Source organism: Mobula hypostoma, chromosome 21, assembly GCF_963921235.1.
Source record: "Mobula hypostoma chromosome 21, sMobHyp1.1, whole genome shotgun sequence".
NCBI classification, from domain to species: Eukaryota; Metazoa; Chordata; class Chondrichthyes; order Myliobatiformes; family Myliobatidae; genus Mobula; species Mobula hypostoma.
The window spans coordinates 10227965-10255827 of NC_086117.1; the positions used below are offsets into that span (position 1 = coordinate 10227965).

The 27863-nt window shown below is 39.9% G+C and overlaps 1 protein-coding gene across 4 annotated transcripts in view; it reads left to right on the plus strand.

Annotated features, from left to right (window-relative positions):
- mvb12ba (multivesicular body subunit 12Ba) overlaps positions 1 to 27863 on the plus strand; it is a 302283-nt gene that overhangs the window by 179891 nt on the left and 94529 nt on the right. For all 4 annotated transcript variants that reach the window (XM_063073420.1, XM_063073422.1, XM_063073421.1 and 1 more), the window contains exon 7: positions 15486 to 15583. In XM_063073420.1, coding sequence (XP_062929490.1) covers positions 15486 to 15583 — 98 coding nt within the window. The remainder of the gene's footprint in view (positions 1 to 15485; positions 15584 to 27863) is intronic.

The window sequence follows — 27863 nt, forward strand, 5'->3', positions numbered from 1 at the left end:
TATCTTGTAACTCTATCTGCACATTGTTCGTAGTTAGAGAGCAAATCATTTTATTTTCCCTTCAGCCTATTATGTAATATGCTAATTAAGCCCTCACAGGAGTAGTAGTTGAGGGGTTAAAACCTATAATTATTCAAATCTTTCAGGCTTTCCTACCAGTTTGCGATAATTTGATGAGGAAGTTCACTGTAATTAAATATTCAAATTATGAATAAGTGTCAATATGGCTTCCTATAGCCTGGGAATGATGATTAATTGTGTTCGAAACTCTAGTGGCTGCTCTAATCTGGGGCAAACGGTTACAGTTGATTATTTCTGTGCAATGCTTGCCATGTTTTTAGTTTTAGAATTTAGAGTGGTAATTGATTTGCCATATGTTGCACAAGTGCAGGTATTTAGAAGATGTGTATTTGCAGAACTCTGGGAATTTTTAATTATAATGTTCATTCTTCTTCTGGCAGGCAATTTTTAATTTTTTTTTACATCATGCTTTAAAATCCTCACTTGGCACATAAAGCCTGTGGTATTTGAATTACTGTTACATGCCTCTGTTACAGATTACTTCAAGTGTGCATATGTATTAAATGTAAGGCTGCAGTCATAATAGCATATTTGCATCTGGTTCTGGAGACCTGTTTAGGCAAGGTAACACTATAACTCAGGGCTTGAGGTCCTGATGTTTCCTTTCGACTGATTGAGTCAAAAACGCCTCCAGGAGGATATCATGTACTAGTTAGTCTTCAGGCCAGTTGAAGGATAACTGCAGTGCAGCGTGAAGCTGAGAATAAAGAGCTCATGTACCTCTTTGGACATTTTTGATGACCTCAGTGAAATTGATACTGAGGATTTGTTTTATGACTTGGTATGGAAACACCAATGCCCAAGAACAGAAATGTCTACAAAAAGTGATGGATACAGCCCAGTCCATCGCAAGAAAAGCCCTCCCGACCATTGAGCATATCTACAAGAAAGCAGCATCTATCATCAAGGACCCCACCATCCAGACCATGCTCTCTTTGCACTGTTGCCATTGGGAAGGAGATACAGGAGCCATGGATCCCACACCATCAGGATCAGGAACAGTTACTATCCTACAACCATCAGGCTCCTGAACCAGTATGCTTCATTTCACTCACTGCAACTCTGAACTGATTCCGCAACCTATAGACTTACTTTAAGGACTCTACAACTAGTGTTGTCAGTATTATTTATTTACTTATTTATGTTTATTATTATTTGTTTCTTATTTGTGTTTGCACAGTTTGTCTTTTGTATTTTTGTTAGTCTTTGTGTGTAGTTCTTCATTCATTCTGTTGTATTTCTTTGTTCTACTATGAATGCTTGCAAGTAAAAGAATCTCAGGGTTTTATATGGTGACATGTATAGTGGTGCTAGAAAGCTTGTGAATTCTGTAGAATTTTCTCTATTTCTGCATAAATATGACCTAAAATGTGATCAGATTTTCATGCAAGTCCTAAAGCTAAATAAAGAGAACTCAATTAAACAAATAGCACAAAAATATTATACTTTTTCAATTATTTATTGAGCAAAATGATCTAATATTACATATATTTGTTGGAAAAAGTATGTGAACCTTTGCTTTCAGGTGTGAGCCCCTTGTGCAGGAAGAACTTCAAATAAATGTTTCAGGTGACTGTTGATCAGTCTTGCACATCAGCTTGGAGGAACTTTAGGCCATTCCTCTTTACAAAACTGTTTCAACGCTGGGATGTCGGTGGGCTTCCTCGCATGAACTGCTTGCTTCAGGTCCTTCCACAACATTCCTATAGGATTAAGGTCAGGATTTTGACTCTGCCATTCAAAAACACAAATTTTCTTCTTTTCAAAACATTCTGTTGTTGATATACTCTTGTCTTTCGCATCATTGTCTTGTTGCATTATCCAACTTCTGTTCAGCTTCAGGTGACGGACTGCTACCTTGATATTCTCCTGTAAAATGTCTTGATACAATCTTGAATTCATTGTTTCCTCAGCAATTGCAAAACTGTCCAGGCCCTAAGACAGCATAACAGCCCCAAACCATGATGCTCCTTCCACCATGCTGCACAGTTGGGTTGAGATTTTGGTGTTGACATGCAGTGCCCTTTTTCCTCCAAACATAGCAACATGCATTTCTACCAAAAAGTTCAACTTTTGTCTCATTTGTCCACAAAACGTTGTCCCAGAAGCACTGGAGAGCATGCAGCCAAGTTTTTTTTTGGAGAGCAGTTGTTTCCTGTGTGGTGTCCTTTCATGAACACCATCCTCTGTTCAGTGTTTTTCTTATAGTGGACAGGGTGAACAGAGACTATAGCAAGTTCTAGAGATTTCTGCAAGTCTTTTGCTGTTACCCTTGGGTTCTTTTCCACCTCCTTCAGCTTTTGATGTGATCTTTGCAGGATGCCAACTCCTTGGGAGAGCAGCAACAGTACTGAGTTTTCTCCATTTGTAGACAATTTTTCTTACTGTTGACTGATGAACACTCAGTTCTTTAGAAATACTTTTGTAGCCTTTTCCAGGTTAATGCATCTCCTCAATTGTTCTAAGATCCTCTGGAAGTTGTTTTGATTGAGGCGTCGTGCACATAAACAGATCTTTCATCAGAAGGGCATGCCGTAAGAGTAACCTGACTTGGTGTGTCTTTTTTAGAGGGCAGGGCACCTCTAGAACCCACACCTCCAATCTTATCTCATTGATTGGAACACAACTCCAGATAGTTTTTATAGAAGGCATTACCCCGGAGATTCACATACTTTTTTCCAACAAATACATGTAGTATGGATCATTTTCCTCAATAAATAAATAAATGAATAAGTATAATGTCTTCTGTTATTTATTTAATTGGGTTCTCTTTATCTAGTTTTAGGACTTGCATGAAGATCTGATCACATTTTAGGTCTTATTTATGCAGAAATAGAGAAAATTCTACAGGGTTCACAAATTTTTTAACACCACAGTACATACCTTGAAAATAAATTTACTTTGAATTTTGATCAAGCAAATCTGGCTCACAGGTTTTTTTAATATTATTCTTTAATATTAGAAGATGTACATAAGAGGAAGCAGAATGCCATATTTTCTGATCTGTGGCTTCTTGTCTGATAGCGGGTTGACAAATCTGGAATCATATCTCAGGTTAAGGAATCCATGCACAAATTGCTGGAGGAACTCAGCCAGGCAAGCACCATCTATGGAGGGTAATAAACAATCAAAGCTTCAGGCCAAGACTCTTCATCGCAATGAGTTCTTCATTTACTGTTTATTCTATCCATAGATGCTGCTTGACTTGCTTTGCTCCTCCAGCAATTTGTTTTGAGTGCATGTGTTGCTCTAGATTTCCAGCAACTGCAGAACCTCTTTTGACCAGGTTAATGGGTCAGTGGTTTAGCAAAAGGATGGGAACACATTATTTCTTTGGTGTCTCGGTCATTATTCCTCTGATCTTGAGCTGATAAATCTCTTGGTGTTGGGGGTTATGGATGCAGTGCAGACCATGATATGGATAGCTGGAGAATGCTCAAACGGCTGAATTATCAACTACTGCTTTTTCAATTTAAAACCTTAACAGGAACCTGGTATATCTGCAAATGAAAAAAATCTTGGCCCTCCATTCACTCAAAGGTGATCAAAAGAATTTGGATTGTATTTGAAGCTGTAGTTAAGGGGTTCCCAACCTGGGGTCCCGGGAACTCCTCAGTTAATGGTAGGGTCCATGGCATAAAAAAAGTTGGGAACTTCAGTGCCACTGGATTCTTAGGTAACTCTTTCAATTTGTGCAAAGGTTGAAGGTTTTGGTAAATGAGCAAATGCATTTTATAATTTGACTAACCAAAATACCATTCAGGGCCCCAGACAGTCCTTCCAGGTGAGGCGACACTTCACCTGTGAGTCGGCTGGGGTGATATACTGCGTCCGGTACTCCCGATGTGGCCTTATATATATTGGCGAGACCCGACGCAGGCTGGGAGATCGTTTCGCTGAACACCTACGCTCCATCCGCCAGAGAAAGCAAGATCTTCCAGTGGCCGCACATTCTAATTCCACGTCCCATTCCCCTTCTGATATGTCTATCCACGGCCTCCTCTACTGTAAAGATGAAGCCACACTCAGTTTGGAGGAACAACACCTTATATACCGTCTGGGTAACCTCCAACCTGATGGCATGAACATTGACTTCTCAAACTTCCGCTAATGCCCCACCTCCCCCTCGTACGCCATCCGTTATTTATTTATATACACACATTCTTTTTCTCTCTCTCCTTTTTCTCCCTCTGTACCCCTCACTAAACCCCCTTGCCCATCCTCTGTTTTTCTCCCCTCCCCCATTCTCTTTCTCCCGGCCTCCTGTCCCATGATCCTCTCATATCCCTTTTGCCAATCACCTGTCCAGCTCTTGGCTCCACCCCTCCCCCTCCTGTCTTCTCCTATCATTTCGGATCTCCTCCTCCCCCTCCCACTTTCAAATCTCTTACTAGCTCATCTTTCAGTTAGTCCTGACGAAGGGTTTCGGCCTGAAACGTCGACTGTACCTCTTCCTAGAGATGCTGCCTGGCCTGCTGTGTTCACCAGAAACTTTGATGTGTGTTGGCCAAGTAAGATGTATTATGAAGAATGGTCATTGATGCATGGTCTTCAGACAGTACTAGAGATGGAGTGGGAAACTTAGTCTGAATCGAGTGCAAAGGTTTTATTGCACTACAGGGAATAAGAAACACTGGTAATTTCCCTAGAATTATAACTTTTAATGCCTATGTCTGAAGTAATTACTGGTATAGGCATGAAGTTTTTTAAAAAACTGGCTACTGGCAAGGGAGAAAAAACCTCTTTGTGAGATGGCTTCATCATGTGTGTTTGTTAAATACTTCCTGTGTACTTCACCATTAGGTAGATTGCCAGGCCTACTTGAATGAAGTTATGAAATAATTAACTTTAGATTGATCTTTCTATAAGAACTTATAATTCCATTAGGTTTGTCTTATTACCTTGCAATTCCCTGCTGATCTGCGAACATATCTGTCACTGACATGAATGTATCACAAATTACTGCAAGTTAATATTTTAGGGCAATAAGATTTCCTACAATAACCCAGCATTGTTGATTTTACAGGACTTTTGTTTCTCGTAGATTTAAATAACTTTCTATTGAATACATAATTATGTAAAATAGCACAATTTTTCCTTGACTATATCAGTTTGTTGTGACTGTTAGCGGAGCACTAGCAACGTCACTGCAATGCAATTTTGGTAGCGAAACAAAAGAAAATGTTTTTCTATTGAAAAACATTCACTGGAGGCCAGTGTGCTATTAAATTCCACACAAATACAACAGTAACTGGATTTGGATATTATAATTACAGTAACGATTCATGTTATTTATAACTACTATATGATAATATTATCAGGGAAAGTGAAACTAATCATGGCATATCTAGGATTATTATGAGTTGCAAACTCAGCCAGCTTCATCATGGACACTAGCCTTTCCTGCCTAGAGGACATCATCAAAAGATGATGCCTCAAAAAGACAGCATCCAAAATTAGGGACAGCCATCATCCAGGACATCTTCTCTTCTTATTACCACCAACAGAGAAGAGGACAGGAGCCTGAAGATACACACTCAGTGCTTTAGGAACAGCTTCTTCCCCTACAATATCAGATTTCTAAACGAACAATGAACCAAGCCATGAACACTATCTCACTATGTTTGCTCCGTTTTTCATTACTTATTTAACTTCATGTATACGTGTGTGTGTGTGTGTCCTCCGCCAGTTCCATGATGGGATGACTGCTCGGGTGACCATAGGAGGACAAGAGTCCAAGCCCTTCCTTGTACGCACAGGGGTGTGTGCTAGCGCCAGTGCTCTTTAACATCTTCCTCTTGTGTGTTACCAAGCTTCTCCACAACGAGATTGAAGACAGCAGCGGTGTGGCAGTGGATGTCAGATTAGATGGCAACCTCTTTGACATCAGGAGGCTCCACGCAACCACCAAACTCCGTAGAGAGCGGGTCCTGGAGCTGCAGTATGCAGACGACTGTGCTCTTGTGGCTCATACTCCGGAGGATCTTCAGACTGTCCTTGCTGTGGCGGTGAGAGCGTACAGCAGGATGGGCCTGACTGTCAATACCACCAAGACAGAAGTGGTTTGCCAATGGAGCACCAGTGTCCCACCCACTCTACCTGCCTTCACTGTTGGTGATGAAAAGCTGACAGTAGTGCCGTCTTTCAAATATCTGGGGAGCATTCTCTCTGAGGATAGCGGCATTGATGACGACATCCAGAGCCGCGTTAAACAGGCATCAGCTGCCTTTGGGAGACTTCGGCATAGAGTCTTTCAGAACAGGAGCTTTCGTCCCTCCACAAAGGTCTCCGTATACCAAGTGGTCTGTGTCACCACCCTCCTTTATAGCTGTGAAGCTTGGGTAACCTGTAGTCATCACATCAAGTCCTTGGAGCGCTTCCACATAAGCTGCCTCCAGCGCATCCTGGGAATTACCTGGCGTGAGCGGGTGTCTCACACTGAAATACTTGTAAAGACCAACTGTAGGAGTATTAAGGCCATTATCACTCAGTGTCAGCTGCAGTGGCTGGGGCACGTGATAAAGATGCCCCCATGTTGGCTACCCCGCAGAGTGTTGTACGGCCAGCTACATCATGGTCGACGCTCAGCTGGAGGGCCGAAGAAGCGCTATAAGGATCAGATGAAGAATGCTTTAAGGAAGTGCAAGATCAGACCCGAGGACCTGGAGGAGGTTGCTGCTGACTGTACCACTTGGCGACAGCTGTGTAGGGATGGGGTTCGTATTCTGGAGATGGGAAGAACAACCAGAAGACAGCAGAAGAGAGCCAGGAGAAATGCAGCCATGGTTGCCACCACTACTACCACATGTACATGTCCCACCTGCAATAGAGCTTGTGGGTCCAGGATAGGACTGTATAGTCATCAAAGATCTCACTGTTAAAGGAGTGGACATTGTCATCGGATTTCAATGGACAACCGAAGAAGAAGAGTGAGTGTGTGTGTGTATATAAATATATAATATATATGTATACAATTTTATTGTAATTTATAGTTTCTTTGTGCATTGCGCTGTTCTCGTGCTGCCACAAAACTGAAATCTGATTCTGATATTCAGAATGGATCACAGCAGAAAGATGGCTTGTACTTTCTCATGATCAGCCCATGAATCCTGTAAGATAGGGTGCGCTCAGACACAGTGGTGACTCTGGGTCCAATTAGGAGTGCATTTGTATGCCTTTTTTATGATTACAAGTCACTACTGGAAACTGAGAACATCGAGTACTGAAGGACTATCCCTACAGTGATTTGCTCGACAGCATTGGAGCTGGACTTACTGTGTACCGTCATTGTGATGTTGCCTAGACTTGTATACAGTTGAATGGTGTGGGGTACAAGTGATCGTCTTGGACATTTTTATTGTGATCGCGAGACTCTGCTGGACATTGAAAACGTAGAATACTACAAGTCCAGTTCACTGGTTAATGATGAGACTGGCGGTGGGAGAGCTACGTTGCCATGGTTCTATTGAGGACTGTCTAGGTTGCTGGAGAGCTGACCGGGGAGGAGATGCTGTGGCGGTGTGGGAGAGCCTCTGTGGGGGCACGCTTGAATCCTTACTGGGTTGAGGACTGGCTCTTCCAGTGTTGGCCTTCAGTATACTGCCCTCCTTTGTTTGCTTGATGCTGCCCTCCAGTGTTTGTTCGGTGGACAGGACCGCTTTCTGTCAAGCTGCTCATGCCACACAGGGACTTGGGCTGTATTATATTTTTTTTCTCTTTGTGACTTTATATTTTTTTCTGAAATTGTAACTGTATGTGCTATCTGTGCTATGTACAGTGTGCTGTGTATTGTTGGTAATGTGTTTTGCACTTTGGCCACTGAAGAACTTTATTCTGTTTGGCTATATTCATGTATGGTTGAATGATAATTAAACTTCAATTCTGTATTTGTCCTGGAAGCAGCTTGGGTTTGAGGCCAGAAGCTCTTGTGTGACTTGAACTGAGGAATTGCATCATTGTTCTTTGGATGAAACAGACCATTTGATTTCGTCAGATACAACTTAAAATGAATGTGGTGTTGCCCTCCTCTCCAAATAATGAAAATCACCAAAACATTCTTGTAGTAATCAGTGTAGTAATGGGATATAATATTCTGCAGGCACACTTATTTCAAGGGAAGGCATTGACAGATAATATGAAATTTTGTTACTGTTGAAACATGGAAAATACAGAGGACAGTAATTGTAGAATTTTTTTTCAGATATGAATTTTAGAAGAGCATTTTAAGCCATTAAGAGGGAGCTTTTGATTGTTATTGGCCTGTCACTGGTTGTGCTGGTTTAGTTTGAGAGTTGATAAATTATCACACAGAAGCTGTAGATATAATTTGTTTTTGTCAACATCTCAAGAGCACCAATGCTGCTTTATTCTTGGATTTTTAGGCAATTTCTCTTTAACTGATATAGTTCTAATTATATAATGTGACAGTTCTACATTGCTACCTGTATAAAAATTGTCTGGTAAGCGGTATAAAAAATAAGTTATTCCTGCAAAGGGGCCCCTCTAAGAATATGAAAAGGCACTAAATGTTTTTGAATTTAAAAAGTAGGTATTATTAAAATATGATTCGTCTTTTTAGTACATGAATAAAACAGTTACTTTCCTCAAACAGTAAAGCTGATCAACAACTGCACCCACAAGCTCTGCCACTATTTTATTATTTCCTGTCAAGCACCTTACGTACAGCCTAGCGTCACTTTATGGACATAGTCAATACACACACGCACGCACGCCTGGCCAAGATTTCTGTTACTGTGAATAGCTAAGCGAGTGAAAGATGAACTGAATTCCAAAAGGCAAAAAGTTAAAGATGACACATTTCTTTAATATTTTAAGCAAGAAAACTTCTTTATTTCCATCTTTTACAGTTTCAAAATAACAAAAAAGGAAAAGGGCCCGAAGCAAAAGTTTGGGCACCTTGCATGGCAGTACATAGTAACACCCCCTTTGGCAAGTATCACAGCTTGTAAACGCTTTTTGTAGCCAGCTAAGAGTCTTTCAATTCTTGTTTGGGGGATTTTTGCCCATTCTTCCTTGCAAAAGGCTTCTAGTTCTGTGAGATTCTTGGGCTGTCTTGCATTCATTGCTCTTTTGAGGTCTATCCACAGATTCTCGATGACGTTTAGGTCAGGGGACTGTGAGGGCCAATGCTAAATCTGCAGCTTGCGTCTCTTGAGGTAGTCCATTGTGGATTTTGAGGTGTGTTTAGGATCATTATCCTGTTGTAGAAGCCGTCCTCTTTTCATCTTCAGCTTTTTTTACAGACGGTGTGATGTTTGCTTCCAGAATTTGCTGGTATTTAATTGAATTCATTTTTCCCTCTACCACTGAAATGTTCCCCGTGCCACTGGCTGCAACACAAGCCCAAAGCATGATCAATCCACTCCCATGCTTAACAGTTGGAGAGGGGTTCTTTTGATGAAATTCTGCACCCTTTTTTCTCCAAACATACCTTTGCTCATTGTGGCCAGAAAGTTCTATCTTAACTTCATCAGTCCACAGGACTTGTTTCCAAAATGCATCAGGCTTGTTTAGATGTTCCTTTGAACCTTTTGAATAGAACTTTTTGGCCGCAACAAGCAAAGGTATGTTTATAGTGTTTTTTTTATTATTATTGTGTTCTTCATTTTTTGTGGTTTTTCTTGTATTGGATCCAGAGTAACAATATTTCATTCTCCTTTGCACTTGTGTACTGGAAATGACATTAAACAATCTTGAATCTTGAAACATAGCAATCAATTTGCACACCCAAGATCCAAAAAAAACCGTAATGTGGGAAATGACAAAATAATCTGGTTCATGATTACTTATTGAGGATTAAAATCGCACAGAACACCAATAGTCCTCCTCCACACTTTAACTAGTGACAGGGACTCTCGTATATCAGCCTGATCAAGCAATCAGAGTTTAGTCTTGATGTTTGAAACAGAAAAAAACAGTATGTCCAACTATAGCTGTTTCTCAAAATCACACTGAAGTAACAGCTGAGGTTATGTCTAAGCAGTTGGACTTGAAACCGTGACCCATGTGGGAGCACGTATATGAGATAGGATTTGTCACATGTGCATGTGTCATTTACTTTTTAAAAAATTAGTGAGGTCTGTGCTTAGGGCAGCCTCTAAGTGTCGCCACGCTCCCATGCCAACATAGCATGCTCAAAACTTGCACAACCTAACCTATATGTCTTTGGAATGTGAGAGGAAACTGGAGTACCCAGAGGAAGCCCACACAACTACAGGGAGAACATACAAACTGTTTGCCGACGGTGGCTGAAATGGAACCCCAATCATACAACTGTTAAATGACAGAATACCTATTAAATGACATTTAAAATAAGCATTTATAAATACATTCCTGAACATCTATGGACAATTTGCATGCCTATGTCAAACCTGTAAATCTTCAGGTCAGAAATTTTAGAGTCTTGTTGGCACTGCACAGTAATTTCTAGCCATTTCTGTCGAATGTGTATTCTATCTGCTGTGGACATAAATAACCATTAGATTATGCTCTTTTCTTATAGATGACTTGAACTTGTTGAAAATTGATCTGCAAACTAGTGTTTACTTCCCCATCACCTCCCCAACATCGATTTTGTTTTTAAATAAAGAAAAAAATTACTCATCAAATTTAGGATATGGTCAATACTGAAATTTAGAGTTGTGTGGGAAATCCTGGTATGAACCCACATGTTGTTAGTTTATGCTTCGGTGGACTTGAATGTTCACCAAATATCTCACCACGCCATCTGTCCATGTTTTCAACTTCAGTGACCTGCTTTTCCTACATTGTACTTTTTTCCAGAATTCACTAACGTTGTATTTAACTGCCTACAGCATACACTCAGTGGCCACTTTATTAGGTACACCTGTACACCTGCTAGTTAATGCAAATATCTAAATAGTGGCAGCAATCAAACCCTGCTGGTGCTATAAAGCAATTGCACCAACTGCGACGCAACCATGGCACCCGCAACTTCAATGATAAAAATGAGAGGACTTCTCATTTGTGCAATATTTAATAATTTAGTATGGAGAAAGCTTTTATTTCAGGAAATGTTATCGGTTGTATTTTGCCTTGCAGTGTCATTGGTTCATTGTTTCCAAAAAATGGACGTGCATAAAGTCATCACATTTGTCAACCCGTGTCAAAGATGACTTCTGGTTTCAAAGCAATTTACTATTTAAAAAGTGGAACAAGCCTTTCACAGAGATATTAATGGATAAGGAATGTTCATTAGAGCTAGCAAATCCTCTTGTGAGATTGATGGCCAGCTGTTTAAAATTCACAACCAACCTGTGCTCGGTCTTAGACTATGTAAGTATAAATTAATGGGATAAGAGGAAACTATGACATATCTGAGGAAATATAATAAGATGCACGTCATTGGGGAGAGCAAAGGAATTTTTCACAAGAAATAGCTGCTGATGTGCAAAATCCTGTAGTTTTTTTAAAATGTAAGTGACTCTTTTTGTGAATTATACCAGCAAAAATGGAGTTTCCTGGTAAAATTAGCATGGGCTTTTGTAATTTTAAAGAATTTTGGTAAGAAGTTACAACTAACAGCCATTTTAAAAAATTCAGGCAGTTTTAGCAAATCATGAAGACTTTGAAACATTTCCCATTGATTTATCAGTCTCAAGTACAAAGATCTGGGTTTTACAGATTTCCAGCAGTTCTGTTGCAGACTGACAAAGAAATTCTGTCTTTTAAAGTTACTTAATACTTGCATCTCCGCACAACCTGCAAATTTAGCTATGGCTGCTGCTTTAAATTTGACTCTGATCCTTGCAGTTGTCTTTAACTCCTGGATTTTAACACAGCCTGTAAAGCGTTTTCTCCTGATGTGATGTGGAATTGGCTCTAAAATTGACAGCACGGAACCCTTCATTATCCTTTGACTGGAAAGTTTTTAATTTCCTGGGGTTTATTTGATATTTTGATATATAACGCAGTATCACTTTGGTTTGTAGCCTGATGTCACCCCCCAGTTAAAAATCAAATGAGTATTTCTGTTTGAAATCTATATAGTAATCTTCTGTTTAAAACTGCTTTGGCTGTTTACTTACTGCACTCGGTAAGAACCAAGTATATTATCACTGAAATGTTGTGAAATGTGTTGTTTTGTGGCAGCAGTACAGTGCAAGACATTAAAAAAGATGCTGTAAGTTATACATAAAAAACTGCAAAAGAGGAATCGTGCAGTGATGTTCATGAGTTCATGGAGCAGAATCAGAATCAGCTTTATTATTACTGACATATGTCATTAAATTTGTTGTTTTGCTGTAGGGGTATAGTGCAATACATGAAAAATCATAGGTTACAAGAAGAAATATAGTATAATAAATAAATAGTGTGAAATAGAGAAAAGTAATGAGTTTGTGTTTTGAGTTCATGAACTGTTCAGAAACCTGACTGCAGAGGGGAAGAAGCTGTTGCTAAAATGTTACGTGTATGCCTTCAGGATCCTGCATCTCCCCCCCCCCCCACCCCGAGAGTAGCAACGTAAGGAAGGCATGTCCCAGATGGTGAGGGTCTTTAATGGTGGATGCTGCCTTTTTGAAGGCACCACCTTTTGAAGATGTCCTTGATGATGGGGAGAGTTGTTCCTGTGATGGAGCGGATTGAGCTTCCAACCCTCTGCAGCCTCTTTAGATGTTGTTCATTGGAGTGTACATACCAGGCGGTGATGCAACCAGTCAGAATTCCTTTCATGGTACATCACTAGAAATCTGCTGGAATCTTTGTTGAAATACCAAATCTCCTCTTCTGTATCATTTCTCTTAGGCTTGTGCTGAAGCAGTGCTTTTTGCAAGCCTTGAGAAATACCCTGATCTTTGAAATCAAATGTGGATGTGGAAGCATTGGAAAGGGTACAGAGGAGATTTACCAGGATGCTGCCTGGTTTAGAAAGTATGCATTATGATCAGAGATTAAGGGAGCCAGGGCTTTACTCTCTGGAGAGAAGGAGGATGAGAGGAGACATGATAGAGGTGTACAAGATAATAAGAGGAATAGATAGAGTGGATAGCCAGCGCCTCTTCCCCAGGGCACCACTGCTCAATACAAGAGGACATGGCTTTAAGGTAAGGGATGGGAAGTTCAAGGGGGATATTAGAGGAAGGTTTTTTTATTCAAGAGAGTGGTTGGTGCGTGGAATGCACTGCCTGAGTCAGTGGTGGAGGCAGATACACTAGTGAAGTTTAAGAGACTACTAGACAGGTATATGGAGGAATCTAAGGTGGGGGCTTATATGGGAGGCAGGGTTTGAGGGTCGGCACAACATTGTGGGCTGAAGGGCCTGTACTGTGCTGTACTATTCTATGTTCTATTACTTTTCATGGATGGGGAATTGTGATAACCAATTTGGACATAGCAGAACTTCACAAACAGAAAGAAAACAAGGAAGCAAATAAGTTATTTTAGTGTTGGAGATGGATAGTATTGGTCAGAACCCTGTGATAAGTCTCCTGCATACAATTACATACACGTTGGATTCTGGTTAATTGGGACACATTTTGGCCCAATTAAGCGGTGGTCCTAATAAGCTGAAGTTTCATGGAAATAGTTAGAAAGATGTATAAAAAAAGTCAAACTGCCATTTAACTGAGTAACAAAATATGTATTTCAATGAAATACAGAACAAATTAGGACACTAGCAATACTACTACAGTGCCATAAAACTGTGTATTAGTTCCTAATAGTTATCGATGGAAGAATTCATCCAGTGTATGCTGCCATGTTTTTTTGCCTCAATGAACAAAATCAGCTCAGTCACCTAGTGCAGATAATGAACTGCCTTCATACAATTCTTTCAACAGTTGCATCCTCAAATCTTCATTTTCATTGTAATATTCAAGATAATTGCCAATACCTTCAAATTCAAAAACTTGTTGAAGTAGTGAAATCATTTCATTTTCACTCCGGGCCGTTTCAGGCATCTCCGAGCCTGAATGCTTGAATCTACAATGAGTAAAACCGTTCCAAATTGTCTTGCTGCTTATTCTTGCCAACTATCAGTGACAAAAATTGTTGCTTTTTAAACAGAAACACACAAAACTGATGCCATTTAAAAACATTTTGCTGTAAACATGGTGTAGTTTCTAATAACCACTCAAGTACATGCAACTGATGCTAGTTAGAAACTGTTTGGCAGTTCGGCAACAGTCTCCTGTCTCAATTAAATGATGTAGTGTTGCAAATAAATGAAAGGAATCCTGCTATTTTCTTGATTAGCTTTTGCTTTTTAAGAGTTGTCCCAAATAAGTGGTTGCCCCGATTAACCTATGGCCCAATTATCTGTAATTCCACTGTGCTTAAACAGTCAGCCTGGGTCATGTGCTCAGTTCTCTGGAATGTTGGTTGTACCTGTAACCTACTGACTGAAAAACAAAAGTAGCACAAATGAATTCATTTGTTTTGTCATGTTTATCAACAGATTTCTATTAAATTATTTTTGTCAATAATTATTTTAATGTTAAAAAAAATGAGTCATGAGTAGCAAATCCTGATGTGCTAGTTCTGATGAAGAGTCTCGGCCTGAAATGTGGACTGTTTGTTCCCTCCGTAGATGTTGCCTGACCTTCAAATTCTTCATAGTTCCTAACTTGTTGAAGTAGTGAAGTCATTTCATTTTTACTTTTGTGACCATTAGACGCTACACTCTGCTTAGAGCGAACTGTTTTTAAATAGCATCGGTTGCGTGTGTTTGTATTCAAAAAGCAGTGATTTTTGTCACTGAGAGTTGGCGAGAAGTAAGCATTAAGACAACTTGGAATTGTTTTGCTGACTGTTTCAAGCATCCAGGCTTAGAGATGCCAAAAACAGCCAGGAGCATTTCACTACTTCAACAAGTTAGGGACTACAAAGAATTTGAAGGTCAGGCAGTATCTATGGAAGGGAATAAACAGTCCACATTTCAGGCTGAGACTCTGCATCAGAACCAGCACATCAGGATTTGCTACTCAGTACTCATTTTTTACATTAAGATAATTATTGACAAAAATAATATAATAGAAATCTGTTTATAATTATGAGAAAGTCTGTAGATGCTGGAAATAGAAAGCAACATACACAAAATGCTGGAGGAACTCAGCAGGTCAGGCAGCATCAATGGAAATGAATGAACAGTCGATGTTTCAGGGCAAGACCCTTTGTCAGGACTAGCCAGAAGAAGGATCTTGACTTGAAACGTCGACTGTTTATCATTTCCATAGATACTGCCTGACCTACTGAGTTCCTCCAGCATTCTCTGTATAATTCCAAGAGTAAACTACCTTTGAATACTGGAACTTTGTGTAGTGGTTAAGAATTCCATTTTTTATTGATGTACAGTTTTAAAAAAAATAAAAAGTTTGAAAGGGGCTCCTGTATTGATGGGGAAACTGATCTTTTTTTTGTTCCAGGCACATATCTCTGACACTTCCTGCCAGTTTCCGAAATAAGATGCATGGTACCAGACCAGACTTTGAACACCAGACCTCCAGCCTATATGCCATATCAGGTGAGTCGTAAAAGGCATCAGTATCTTGCGTCAACATCCCTTTTTTTCAGGTTAAAAAACTATATGCCACATTAGCATACCCTAATTATGGAAGCACAGTTTTTAATGATACAGTTTGATCAATTCCACTGAACAAGAAATAATCTTATAATTAGGGAACTAAAGTTGTCGGATATTGCGAGGTCACCTGAAAACATTAGTGTAATGCAAATGAGACCCAGCTGCTTTCTTCTTTCCAACCGCTCACCCTTTTAACCTCTACAAAAGTGCTCCAGGGGAGTTTTCTGTATCTTTTACTTGCATTTCCAGGGAATATTTGTCTACAATACATTAAAATGCCTCTTGGTTTATAAAAAAGATTTTTTTTATACTCTGCAGTAGTTCTGACATGCCTTATTGATAAACCATTGCTCAAAGTATCATTAATTGGAAAAGCCTGGCTATAAAAGATTTTAAACATCTATATCTCAGTAATAAAATGCTTGCTTTCATGGCAATTTTGTGAGACTCCAATGCAGTTAAGGAATGCTTTAGTTTATTTTTTCAAAGCTCAGAAATGAAATGGATGATCTGTGAATTACAAAGCATTTTCCTTGTTTAGCTTTCAGCGGGCTTAAAGATAAACCGTTCAGTACATAACCAGCAGAATTGTTCATACTTAAAGGTGCTAAAAAGCTTGATTTTGATTAGTTTTTTTCAAATCAGTAATTCAGAAAATTAAGTACATTATTTATTGCTGATTTGTTACCAGGTTTGCCATGAACACTGGTTCATACTTAAAAATGCAAAAAAGCTCCATTTTGATTAGTTTTTTAAAAAAAATCAGTGCATTTATTCAAAGGATTCAAAGTATGTATACAGAATGCAGCTCTAAGGTTCGTCCTCCTGCAGGCAGCTACGAAACAAAGAAACACCATGAAACGTGTTCAAGAAAACTTGAAACACCCAATTTGCGAAAAAAAACAACAAATAACGTAAATGGCGAAAAGTAAGCAAACAACATATAGAATATCAAACATCAAATCAGTACTATTTCGTTTAGTTCATTTCAGCACTGCACACGAACCAGTGCAGGCAACAGGCCATTCTTTGCTGAAGTGCCCCAGTCTACATTAATTGCCCTGATTAAACCACTGAAAAACAGCAAAAAACGTAATCAAGATCCAAGAAAACATGCACCATGAACCTCAAAGTCCCCCAGAATGAGTCCTCAGCCTCTCCAATCAACCCTTGCAATGTAGATCCCAAGACATCTGCACTTGCCTCTGACAGTGGCTAGTGAGAAAAGTAGACTGGTCAGATGCAGGCATATGGCCCTGAATACCTGCCCTTGTCTACTTCAACCTTGCTGGATGCCATAATAAGTGAGAAGCAATGGAATTGATCATGAGTTTGTGCCCTGTCCCCAAGCTATCAGGCCTCCAGGCCGCACACTGTGTTCCAAACCTCACCAAACTCCTTCCGAGACAGCAAAGGGTTGGATCGCTCAATTGGCCCCAAAACACATGATCAGAATGTAAATCACAGGTTCCAATCACATTCAGCTTAGTAGTAGAATCGTATTTGAAAGAAGTAGTAGTAGTAAGAGAGGTGGTTTCATGAACTGTCAGCAGGACGTTGCTGTTGGTCGCGATGTTCGCTGGCACCATCTTGATCATCACCTCTACCCACTTACTGATTGACTGCCTGTTATGCTGCTGGCATTTAGGACAGCATTGAAAGTCCTCCGTCTGTGCTTGGTGGTGTTCAGGACCTCCTTCATTGTGCCAATAGCTTCCTTTTTGTTTTCACTGTGACAGCCATGCAAGTCCTGGGTGGAGACTCAGGAATACTGTCGCACACAGATGTTAGAAGGACTCTTCGTTCATGTTTCCTTAACAGTTCTATTTGACTAGTCAGGGTTGCTAGCCCTGAGCTAAACTCCCAAACCTGGAGGACCGGGTGGACCACTCCTGGTCTAGCCTCTGCCCTTTGATCTGTTTAGTATGGGTGACCCTACCAAGATCCAAAGCATAAAGCCCTGACTCCAAACAGCATCGCTCTCAATGTCATTGAGGCACACAAGCCTCCGAACCCTATGACAAGTTTGTGGTCCTATTCTATAGATTTGCTGAGTATGCCTACAAGAAAATGAATCTCAGGGTTGTATATAATGACATATGTATACTTTAATAATAAATTTACTTAGAATTTTGAACCCTTGGATTTCAAAAAATTAAGTATATTATTTATTGCTGATTTGTTAGCAGATTCGCCATCAAGAATTGAAATATAAATTTAAAAATTCTGTTTAAAATTTTGAATCTTAACCATCATTGAATTAAAAAAAGTGCATCAGCAAAAAGTTAGCTCAGTAAACAGAATTATGTCTTTAATATGGTAATGTTGTGTTCCTTCGAATGGGAGGGTGGTTGGAGTGTGCGTGCCGCAGGGATAGGGGAATGGGGGGGGGGATTGTAAATAGCCAAAACTCTTAAATGAGCACACTTACTATTAGTCATATGTTTTATGTTTGTTGCTGGGGTGGTGTTGACAGGTGGGCAGGTTTACTCTTGAAAAAGCATGTGGGTGCTGTCAGGCATCAGGAAACAGGGTTGTTGGGATTGATGAATTGCCTGCTCTCTTGATTAAACCTTCAGTCAGTCGCAACAGCAAAACTAAAAACAGGATTTCGAATAGAATGTGTCAAATTCCTTTGGTTCTGGATTGTTGCAGGTGTCCCAGCTCGTATCATGTATTACTAGAAAATGTGAATTCTGACACTTCTGTTGTTTGCGAATTATTTGCTTATTGGCAGCCACAGCGGAAACTATTGAAACCTTGTATGTATGTCATATGTCGATTCAGACTATGCTTGGGATTCTGGAAGATGAGGGGTTTTGTTGTGAAGGGAAAGGCGAATAAGTTTTCAAATGTCAACTAACTTTTTAAAAGTTTTTGTCTTTTATAACTAAAGCTGTTAGAAGATTAGTTTTATTTGTCACATGTATATCGAAACATACAGTGAAGTGCGTCATTTGCGTCAACGACCAACAGTCTGAGGATGCGCTGGGGACAGCCCACAAGTGTCGCCATGTTTCTGGCACCATCATAGTAGGCCCACAGCTTACTAACCCTAACCCGTACGTTTTTAGAAAGTGGGAGGAAACTGGAGCACCCGGAGGAAATCCTGTGATCATGGCGAGAATGTACAACCTCCTTATAGACAGTGACAAGCGTTGAACCCTAATTGCTGGAGCTGTAAGTTGTTACACTAACTGCTACATTACCATGCTGCCCTTGCCTTTTGCCACTGTCCACTGGTAGTATATTAAACGTATTGGGCTGGAGCTTAGTGACACCAGTGGGCTGCCTGAGCCTGGTGATGATGAGGAACTTTAATTCGCCCTGAACTGCCAAGACGCAAACTCTGGGCCCTAAATGCGAGGGATGCTATTTGGCATCAGTGTAAGTCTTTCATGAGAGTGGCAGTGCCTCATGTCCAACTTGAGCCACTTTAGACATGTTTAAAGTAAATTTATAATTAAAATATGTATATGTACATACATGTACGTATGTATATAGGGGGAACTCAGAGGGTGCTGACCGTGTTCTATGAGCTGCCAGCGGAACTGGTAGACGCAGGTTCAATTTAAACATTTAAGAGAAATTTGGATAGATGCATGGATGAGAGGGGTATGGCGAACTGTCAGTCTTGGTGCAGATTCATAGGACTGGACAGAATAATTGCATGGACTAGATGGGCCAAAGCAATACTGTGTTGTATTGTTCTATGATTGTATGATTATGTCATCATATACTACCTTGAGATTAATTTTCTTGCAGGGCAGGACAGTAAATACTGACCCTGAAAATAACCCTAGCATCTTGGAAGTAAATTTAGAGGTTGCAGCTATAGAATGAGGCAACTCATTGTAAGCTGCTCCCTGCAGATCAACTCATTACTTCTTCTGTTGGGAGGCACGGTAGCATAGCGGTTAGTACAATAACTTTACAGCACCACTGAAGCTACTCTCACCTAGTCCCACCGACCTGCACTCAGCCCAGAACCCTCCATTCCTTTCCTGTCCATATACCTATCCAGTTTTTCTTTAAATGATAATATTGAACCTGCCTCTACCACTTCTGCTGGAAGTTCGTTCAAGCTCCCCTGTCCTCCTCTGATAATTGACTTATCACTATATTCATGTGAGGAAAATATGCACTGTGTGTTTAATATTAAATTTGTTAGATAAACCCTTTTAGAAACAAAAAAATGAAATTGAGTGTATTAGCCACTTATTACCCATATTCCGGTCATGATTAACCGCCCCCCCCCGAACAGAATCGCCAAAAACGATTAGTAGAAAAAAAATCTGCACGTACATGCATGTGCTCACAGGTGCCCGCGCAAGGCTTCATGGTCATGGTAGTCTTTCTTGGGGTGAACACAAAGTATTTGACTGCTCCTCTTGTCCGTTGGCAACCCTATCCCCACCCCCCGGTTGGTCGGTCTGCAAGGATATTGTCAATAATAAACCAGTCCGCAGTGCAAGAAAGGTTGGGGACCCCTGCTTTATACAATGTATGTCAGCGATTTGGACTACGGTATTAATGGATTTGTGGCTAAATTTGCTGATGATACAAAGATAGGTGGAGGAGCGGGTAGTGTTGAGGAAACACAGAGACTTAGATAGTTTAGGGGATTGGACAAAGAAGTGGCAAATGAAATACAATGTGGGAATGTTTATGCTCATGCACTTTGGTGGAAGAAATAAACAGGCAGAATGTTATTTAGATGGGGAGAGAATTCAAAATGCGGAGATGTAAAGGGACTTGGGAGTCCTTGTGCAAGATACCCTGAAGGTTAACCTCCAGGTTGAGTCAGTTGTGAAGAAGGTGAATGCAATGTTGGCATTCATTCCTAGAGGTATAGAATATAAGAGCAGGGATGTGATGTTGAGGCTCTATAAGGCACTTGTGAGACCACACTTGGAGTATTGTGTGCAGTTTTGGCTCCTTATTTTAGAAAGGATATACTGACATTGGAGAAGGTTCGGAGAAGGTTCAGAGAAGATTCATGAGAATGATTCCAGGAATGAAAGGGTTACTGTATCAGGAACGTCTGGCAGCTCTTGGGCTGTATTCCCTGGAGTTCAGGAGAATGAGGAGGTATCTCATAGAAACATTCCGAATGTTAAAAGACCTGAACAGATTAGATATGGCAAAGTTATTTCCCATGATAGGGGAGTCTAGGACAAGAGTGCACGACTTCAGGATTGAAAGCTGTCCTTTTAGAACTGAGATGCGGAGAAATTACTTTAGTCAGAGGGTGGTAAACCTGTGGAATTTGTTGCCACGAATGGCTGTGGGGGTCAAGTCGTTGGGTGTATTTAAGGCAGAGGTTCTTGATTAGCCAGGGCATCAAAGGGTATGGGGAGAAGGCAGGGGAGTGGGGATGACTGGAAGTATTGGATCAACCCATGATTGAATGGTGGAGCAGACTCGATGGGCCGAATGACCTACTTCTGCTGCTATAGCTTATGGTCTTATGGTCTAAATCTAGTCTTTATTATAATCGTTTTACTCTTTTAAATGTAATTTTTCTGTCTCTAAAAATTACACTTTTTCTGCATTGTTAAGGTTTTACCTTGTTCTACCTCAGTGCACTGTGTAATGATATGATCTATATGAACACTATGTAAGACAAGCTTTTCACTGTATCTTGCTACATGTGACAAAAATATACCAATACCAAAAAACCCACTCTACTAAAACCATTGATCCCAAGTTGCAGCCTCTGTTTTTGGAATGATTTATTGATTTCTTGTTCTGTGCACCTTTTGAAAACTGTTCCACACTTATTTCTTTATTTCCTTCGAATATAGAAGACCATTTTGTTCCTTCGAATCTATGCCAACTCACAGAGCAATTCCATTCCTCCTCTGATTTTTTTCTCTGTAACCTATTCTGTCCACCCTTCCCATCCATTCACACACACCTACATACTGGGGACAAGTTATAGTGGCTAATGAGCCTCCCAGCTCTCATGTCTTTGTGATGAAACTGAAGCACTCGGGGGAAATGTGCATGGTAACAGAGAGAACGTGCAAACTTTGCAGGGTCGGCACCTGAGGTCAGGATTGAACCTGGATTACTGGAGCGGCTGCTTTGTACTGAAGGGCCACCCCGAGCCTTACTCCCCATTGCACAGTGCATGTAAGAAAGCTTTAATGCTTATTGATGTCTGGTTTCCCAGTAGATTTGATTGGTTTCGCCACTGTGCTTCCTGCTCTTGTTGTGTTGTCCTTTTACAAGATGTAGAGTGAAAGAGATTCTGTTTGAAAGTGAACAAGGGAAGTAAAAAGAGAAATAGCTGGACAAAAAATGTGTAGAACATATAAGAGATATAAAAGTAAAAATCAAAGCAGTACTATGAAGAAAGATGTAAAAACTCCTTACAGACAGCAGCAGGAATCAAACCCCAATCGGTGACCACTGGCACTGTAAAGTGATTGTGGTAACCGCTACACTGCCGTGCTACCCTTTAGAAGTACTGAGTGGATCTGCCGGGAGCAGTTTGCAATGAGTTGCTTATGCTTCCTGTATAGCTGCAAAGAGCAATGGAGGCTGAGGAGAGGGAGACAGAAGTAGAAATGAATGACAGTGATTTTATTTTCGTTTATCACAGAGTATTCCGATAAAGTGGAGAGAGTTCTTGATCCATTACACAAGAGGTTTTGATAAATAATCAATCAGACAGCTGTGTTCTTACAGCCTCTTTTCAAGCATGGCATTAAGCAGACAGGTCTTCACTATTCCTCACCTCATTTTGTTAGTTCTTGTGTTTATGCTTGCTTTTATGCAGTGCATACTTTTGGGTGTGACAAGGCCTTTAATTTTAGGTGCTCTATCCTCCATGATTAATTCTCGTTTGATTGTGATGCATCAAGGGGCTTTGAAGTGACATGGTTTGACAGGCTCTTGTAGAAAGAGTGACATTTCCTCAAAACACTTGGAAATTATCTCTTAAGTGCCCACTGTCTCTGAAGACCACCATCATTTTTGCTGTAATCACTATGCGCAATACAAGTGGACAGCTCTCCAACAGTTCTCCACGTTTGTTTGTGCAGAGTCTTGCCTATTTCTGTGCACCATTTTTGGGGTTCTAATGACACTGGCTTGACTAACCTGTGTGCAGTCTATTTTTACTTGTATAACATGGAACTGGTTGCAGAATCTATGTCCTGACGAAGGGTCTCGGCCTGAAACGTCGACTGCGCCTCTTGCTATAGATGCTGCTTGGCCTGCTGCGTTCACCAGCAACTTTGATGTGTGTTGCAGAATCTATGAATTCACTTTTAAGGACTTCACAACTCGTACTCAGTGTTATTATTTTTTTTTCTCTCAGCTCAAACTGGTAAAACCTGAGGTACGGTCACAACCAAACACACTCATTTCTCAATTGCTAGGATTGTTCAGACTATTCTGGTGATGTTTAGTATTGTGGCTCTCTGGAGATTTACATAAATATTGCTGCATAGGCCTAATTGTTTAATGCTATTGTGTAGTGACATTGGGATGATACCAGAGGTAGGTATTTCCATTGGGACAATGTATGACCCCTGTTCTTCATGTTCCAAAATCTTTCAATTTCCTCTTTTAACTCAGTATGTTTCTGATGTCTTTTACTTATTGATTTCTGTATATTATGTGTGTTCGGAATGGCTATATCTTGTTCTTGCTTATTTATCCTGTAATATTATCTCCGGATGGTTTTTATGGTATGCCCTATCTGTAATAATGGATCAGTCGTAATATAATTTGTAGGACTCTGATTCTAAAACTGGATCAGGCTTGTACTTATAGTAAGGTATGGTGTCTTTTATGAGTTTTGTATTTTAAAGCAAGAGTTTGGTAAACGATGTTTTTGGCTTGATTATGCCTGTGTAAGTAATCAGATTGAGTTAAACTGCTGCAGGATCCTGTTATGTTGTTGGATTGGTTCTGGTTTCTCTTGGTACTTTCTCCATTAATTGTCTTGAATTTGTTTGTCTTATGTACTTTTGATAAGTTTTTGGGTGAACCACCTAGTCCTGGATTGGCACCCATCTGTTTCTGGGAAGAGGTCTCCAACTCTGAACCAGGCATTTGACGCTTCCTTGTCAACATCTAGTCTGCTCAGATCATGGGGATGGAGGGTCTTGCACTTCCATTGGTTAACTTTTTCTTCTGTAGCGATAATTTCTTCATTTTGCTGAGTTGTGCTTTCATTTATGTTTGGTGGTGTGTATTTTCATGTGGAGTGCTGAATCCTATTTTCGTTGATGAAAATACATCCTTGGAAGTTTTATCTGACTGTTGTGTAATTTTTTTAAATTTCTTCATTCTATCCTAGGTAGTGTTAATCTAAGTGTATTCTAATTTGTCATTTCAGTTCTCGTTTTCCTTTGCAAATATTCCAGATCAGTTTTGGACCAAGACATAATGACAAAAATACATTAATATGGTATTATCATTATTATTGTATTTGCACAGCTTGTCTTTTGCACATTGCTTGTTTGTCAGTCTTTAAGTACAGTTTATCACAGATTCTATTATATTTCTTCATTTTTCCTGTAAATGCCTGCAAGAAAATAAATCTCAAGGTAGTATATGGTAACAAATATGTACTTTGATAAATCTACTTTGAACTTTGTAAAGTATTCTCTGCATGTAATAAATTGGAACACCAGTACAGGTGCCATGAGAACAGAACTGTTTAATATCCATTGGTGCTAAAATGATCTCTATTGAATCGGCATTCTGAGTGAAAGGCGAGGCGTTCTCCCCAAGAGGGTAAGAACGTTGTAGAAAACAGCTGTCACCAGCTCAGATCACCACTGCAGGTTAAAGTTAAGGCAGTCATTCTTTTCATTAGTCATGTGAACAGCAACATTTAGTTAATTAAATAGATAAGCTGACACCAATGTTATGGCATAAGAAAGAAGACAATTTGGGAAATGTGTAGATGCTATCTGCAATAAACTGTAAATTCTCTTAATATGCTTCTTACCAATGGAATATTTGGTCAGATGGTATTTTTTTTCGCACCATTTCAGCAGTTTTCATCCCGAATCGCTTTTGCTAGCCTACTGTGCTGCTGTTAGTTTTAATATAATTATTCTTTTTCTTAAAATTATGACTTTAACAATTTTTGATGTATTGAGCTCATCTCAGCAGTACAGGAGTTTATGTGCATCATTTTGGGAGACTTCATAATAACAGAATGCAATTCTTAATAAATTCCTTAAGCAATAATACTTTAATGTCTAGTATTGATGGAGAATAGGACAGCTGTTCCAGTTATTGGTTGTAAAAAGCCATTGAAACCAATCTATGTTAGTGTCATTTTAGTCCTTTGAAAAATATTTAATTTATGGAGCAGTAAAATGGCTAATTATTTGCGCTGTAGAAGCTGGAAATATACACTACTGAAAACACTTACCACAAAAATATGTAGTTTTTAATTAGCAGCAGTATGCTGACCCTTCAATTGAGAAGCTTCTAGTGGCAATGTAACTTCAATTATACCACAACTCTGGACTGCAGGCAACCTCACTCAAAGATGAATAGAATTCTAAATCAGCATTTATTGTGTGCAGGGCTCCCTTGCTAATTAATCTGATCAACACTGATAGACGTGAGAACCACTGATAATTGTCTATAAAGAATATCATTGCAGGAAGGGTGATGTAATTTCTGGAACTTTAATTTATTTAAGGTTTTGCTTAGTATGTATAAACTATCTCTGAAGAATATATCCAATTTTTTTTTTATTAAGAGGTACCATTCGGAACGCACCTTTCGGGCCCACTGAACCACACTGCCCAGGAACCCACCTATTTAACCCTAGCCTAATCACAGGACACTTTACAATGGCCAGTTAACCAAATAAATGGGAAATCATTAGAGTGAGAGAGAAAACCAGAGCACCAAGAGGGAGCCCATGCACACACAGGAAGGAACGTACAAACTTGCCTACAGAGGATGCCGGATTTGAACTCCTGACACCCCGAGCTATGATAGTGTCGTGTTAACCTCTATAATACTGTGGTGCCTTTGTGGCTTGGTCATATTCAAAGGGTTTCAAAGCTGTTTTCGGGCTGCTTTGGTTATTGAACTGTGCCCTAGTCCTGAAGAAGGGTCTTGACCCAAAATGTCGACTGTCTATTCTTTTCCATAGATGCTGCCGGACCTGCTGAGTTCCTCCGGCATTTTGTGTGTGTTCCTAGGGGAATTGTTTTCTGCTGTTGGATTTTCCTACCTTTGCTACATAAATATTTTGGACTCCTTTAAATTTTATGATCAATGATCCTTAATAAGTAGGACTATTGCAGTAATACACACAAAACACTGGAGGAACTCAGCAGGCCCGAACGGTTTCAGCCTGAAACGTCGAATGTTTACTCTTTTCCATAGATGCTGCCTGGCCTGCTGAGTTTCTCCAGCATTTTGTGTGTGTTACTTGGATTTCCAGCATTTGCAAATTTTCTCTTTTTTGTGATAGGACTGTTGCACTGATCACATTAGCCTCAACCTAACATATAGGAAAAAAAACTTACTTTCTTTAAACAAAGTTGAACAAAGGATTCTTTATGGGATTGGGAGTGTGTAAACTCAGAGGGTTGTTATAGAACAACTTATGTTATTCCAGAATTACTAATGATAATTGTGAAGTTGTTGCAGCGGCTTAACTTTCTTGAAAACTTGGTCTTTGCTAGAAATATTTGCATTTGTGAATATGTTTCCATTTTTGAGCTTTGATTCTTGAAGAGCATGCATATTCTGAACAAGTTATAGTGACCAGCAAACTTTTCAAAAAGGCTATGTTGTTTCCTTCATTCTTGAGTTACTGTCATTACTGGCAACACAAGTGTTTGCTGTCTAACTTTATTTGCTTCTGAAAGTTTTTCAGAGAGCATTTACAAGTCAGCCTTTCAGATAGGTCTGATAAGGTCAATACATTCTCCTCCCTGAAGAATGTACTAAACCAGGTTTATACAACAACAACTAGGTTTTCTCATTACCAGTACTGTTCTTTGTTCTAGGTTTTCTTTTCTAAGGTTAAATTCCCCCAGTGCTCAGATTCGAAATCAGGATGATAATATCACTCCATCTTACCATGCCGTGGTAAGATTGAGAACTGAGTCTCCAGTTCTGATATGTCTGCATGGTAGAGCAGTGGTTAGTATAACGCTATTGCAGCACCAACATCCCGAGTTCAATTCCACCACTGTCTGTAAGGAATTTATGTGTTCTCCCTGTGACCATGTGTTTCCCCCGGGTGCTCCAGTTTCCTCCATGGTCCAAGCAAATATGGGTGCGTAGGTTAATTGGTCACATGGATGTAATGGGTGGCGCTGGCTCACTGGGCCGGAAGGGCCCGTTACTGTGCTATATCTCTGAATTAAACTAAACTAAATTAAAATATCAAGGCTTTTGAATACAATCATTTTGCTGTTGTATGACAGTTCTGAATCTGCTAGTGAAAGGCATTTTGCCCTTTTAAGCTTCATGTTTTTCAACTGAAATGTCCAGTTTGCCGCAGAATAATCCAAAGAGAGGGATAATCTAGAGCAAAAGTCAAACTGCTGGAGTAACTCAGTGTGTCAGACAGCATCCATGGAGAGAAATGGACATTTGACATTTCAAGTTAAGACCTTTACAGGAAAGATCAGGGGTTTGCAATCTGTGTTCCATGGACCCCTTGGTTAATGGTAGCGGTCCATGGCTTAAATAAGGTTGGGAACCACTGATCGAGATCAAAGTCAGAATAAATTTATTATCAAAATACATATATGTCACCATACAGTGTACTAACTTGAGATTCATTTTCTTGCAGGCACTTAAAGGAAAATAAAGAAATAAGGTAGAAGTCATGAAAAACAGTACATAAGACCTACGAATAACCAGTGTAGAAAATAATACAAATTGTGCAAATAAATAGTGCTGAGAACATGAGTTGTAAACTCCTTGAAAATGAGTCTGTAGATTTTGGAATCAGTCCAGTGTTGAGGTGAGTGAAGTTATCCACAGTGGTTCAGGAGCCCGATGGTTGAAGGGTAATAAGTGTTCCTGAACCTGGTGATGTGGTATCTAAGGCTCCTGTATCTCCTTTCCGATGGCAGCAGTGTGAAGAGAGTGTGGCTTGGATGGTAGGAGTCCTTGATGCTGGATGCTGCTTTCTTGTGACAGTCTTCCTTGTAGATTTGCTGAACGGTAGGGAGGGCTTTTCCTGAGATGGATTGGGCTATATCCA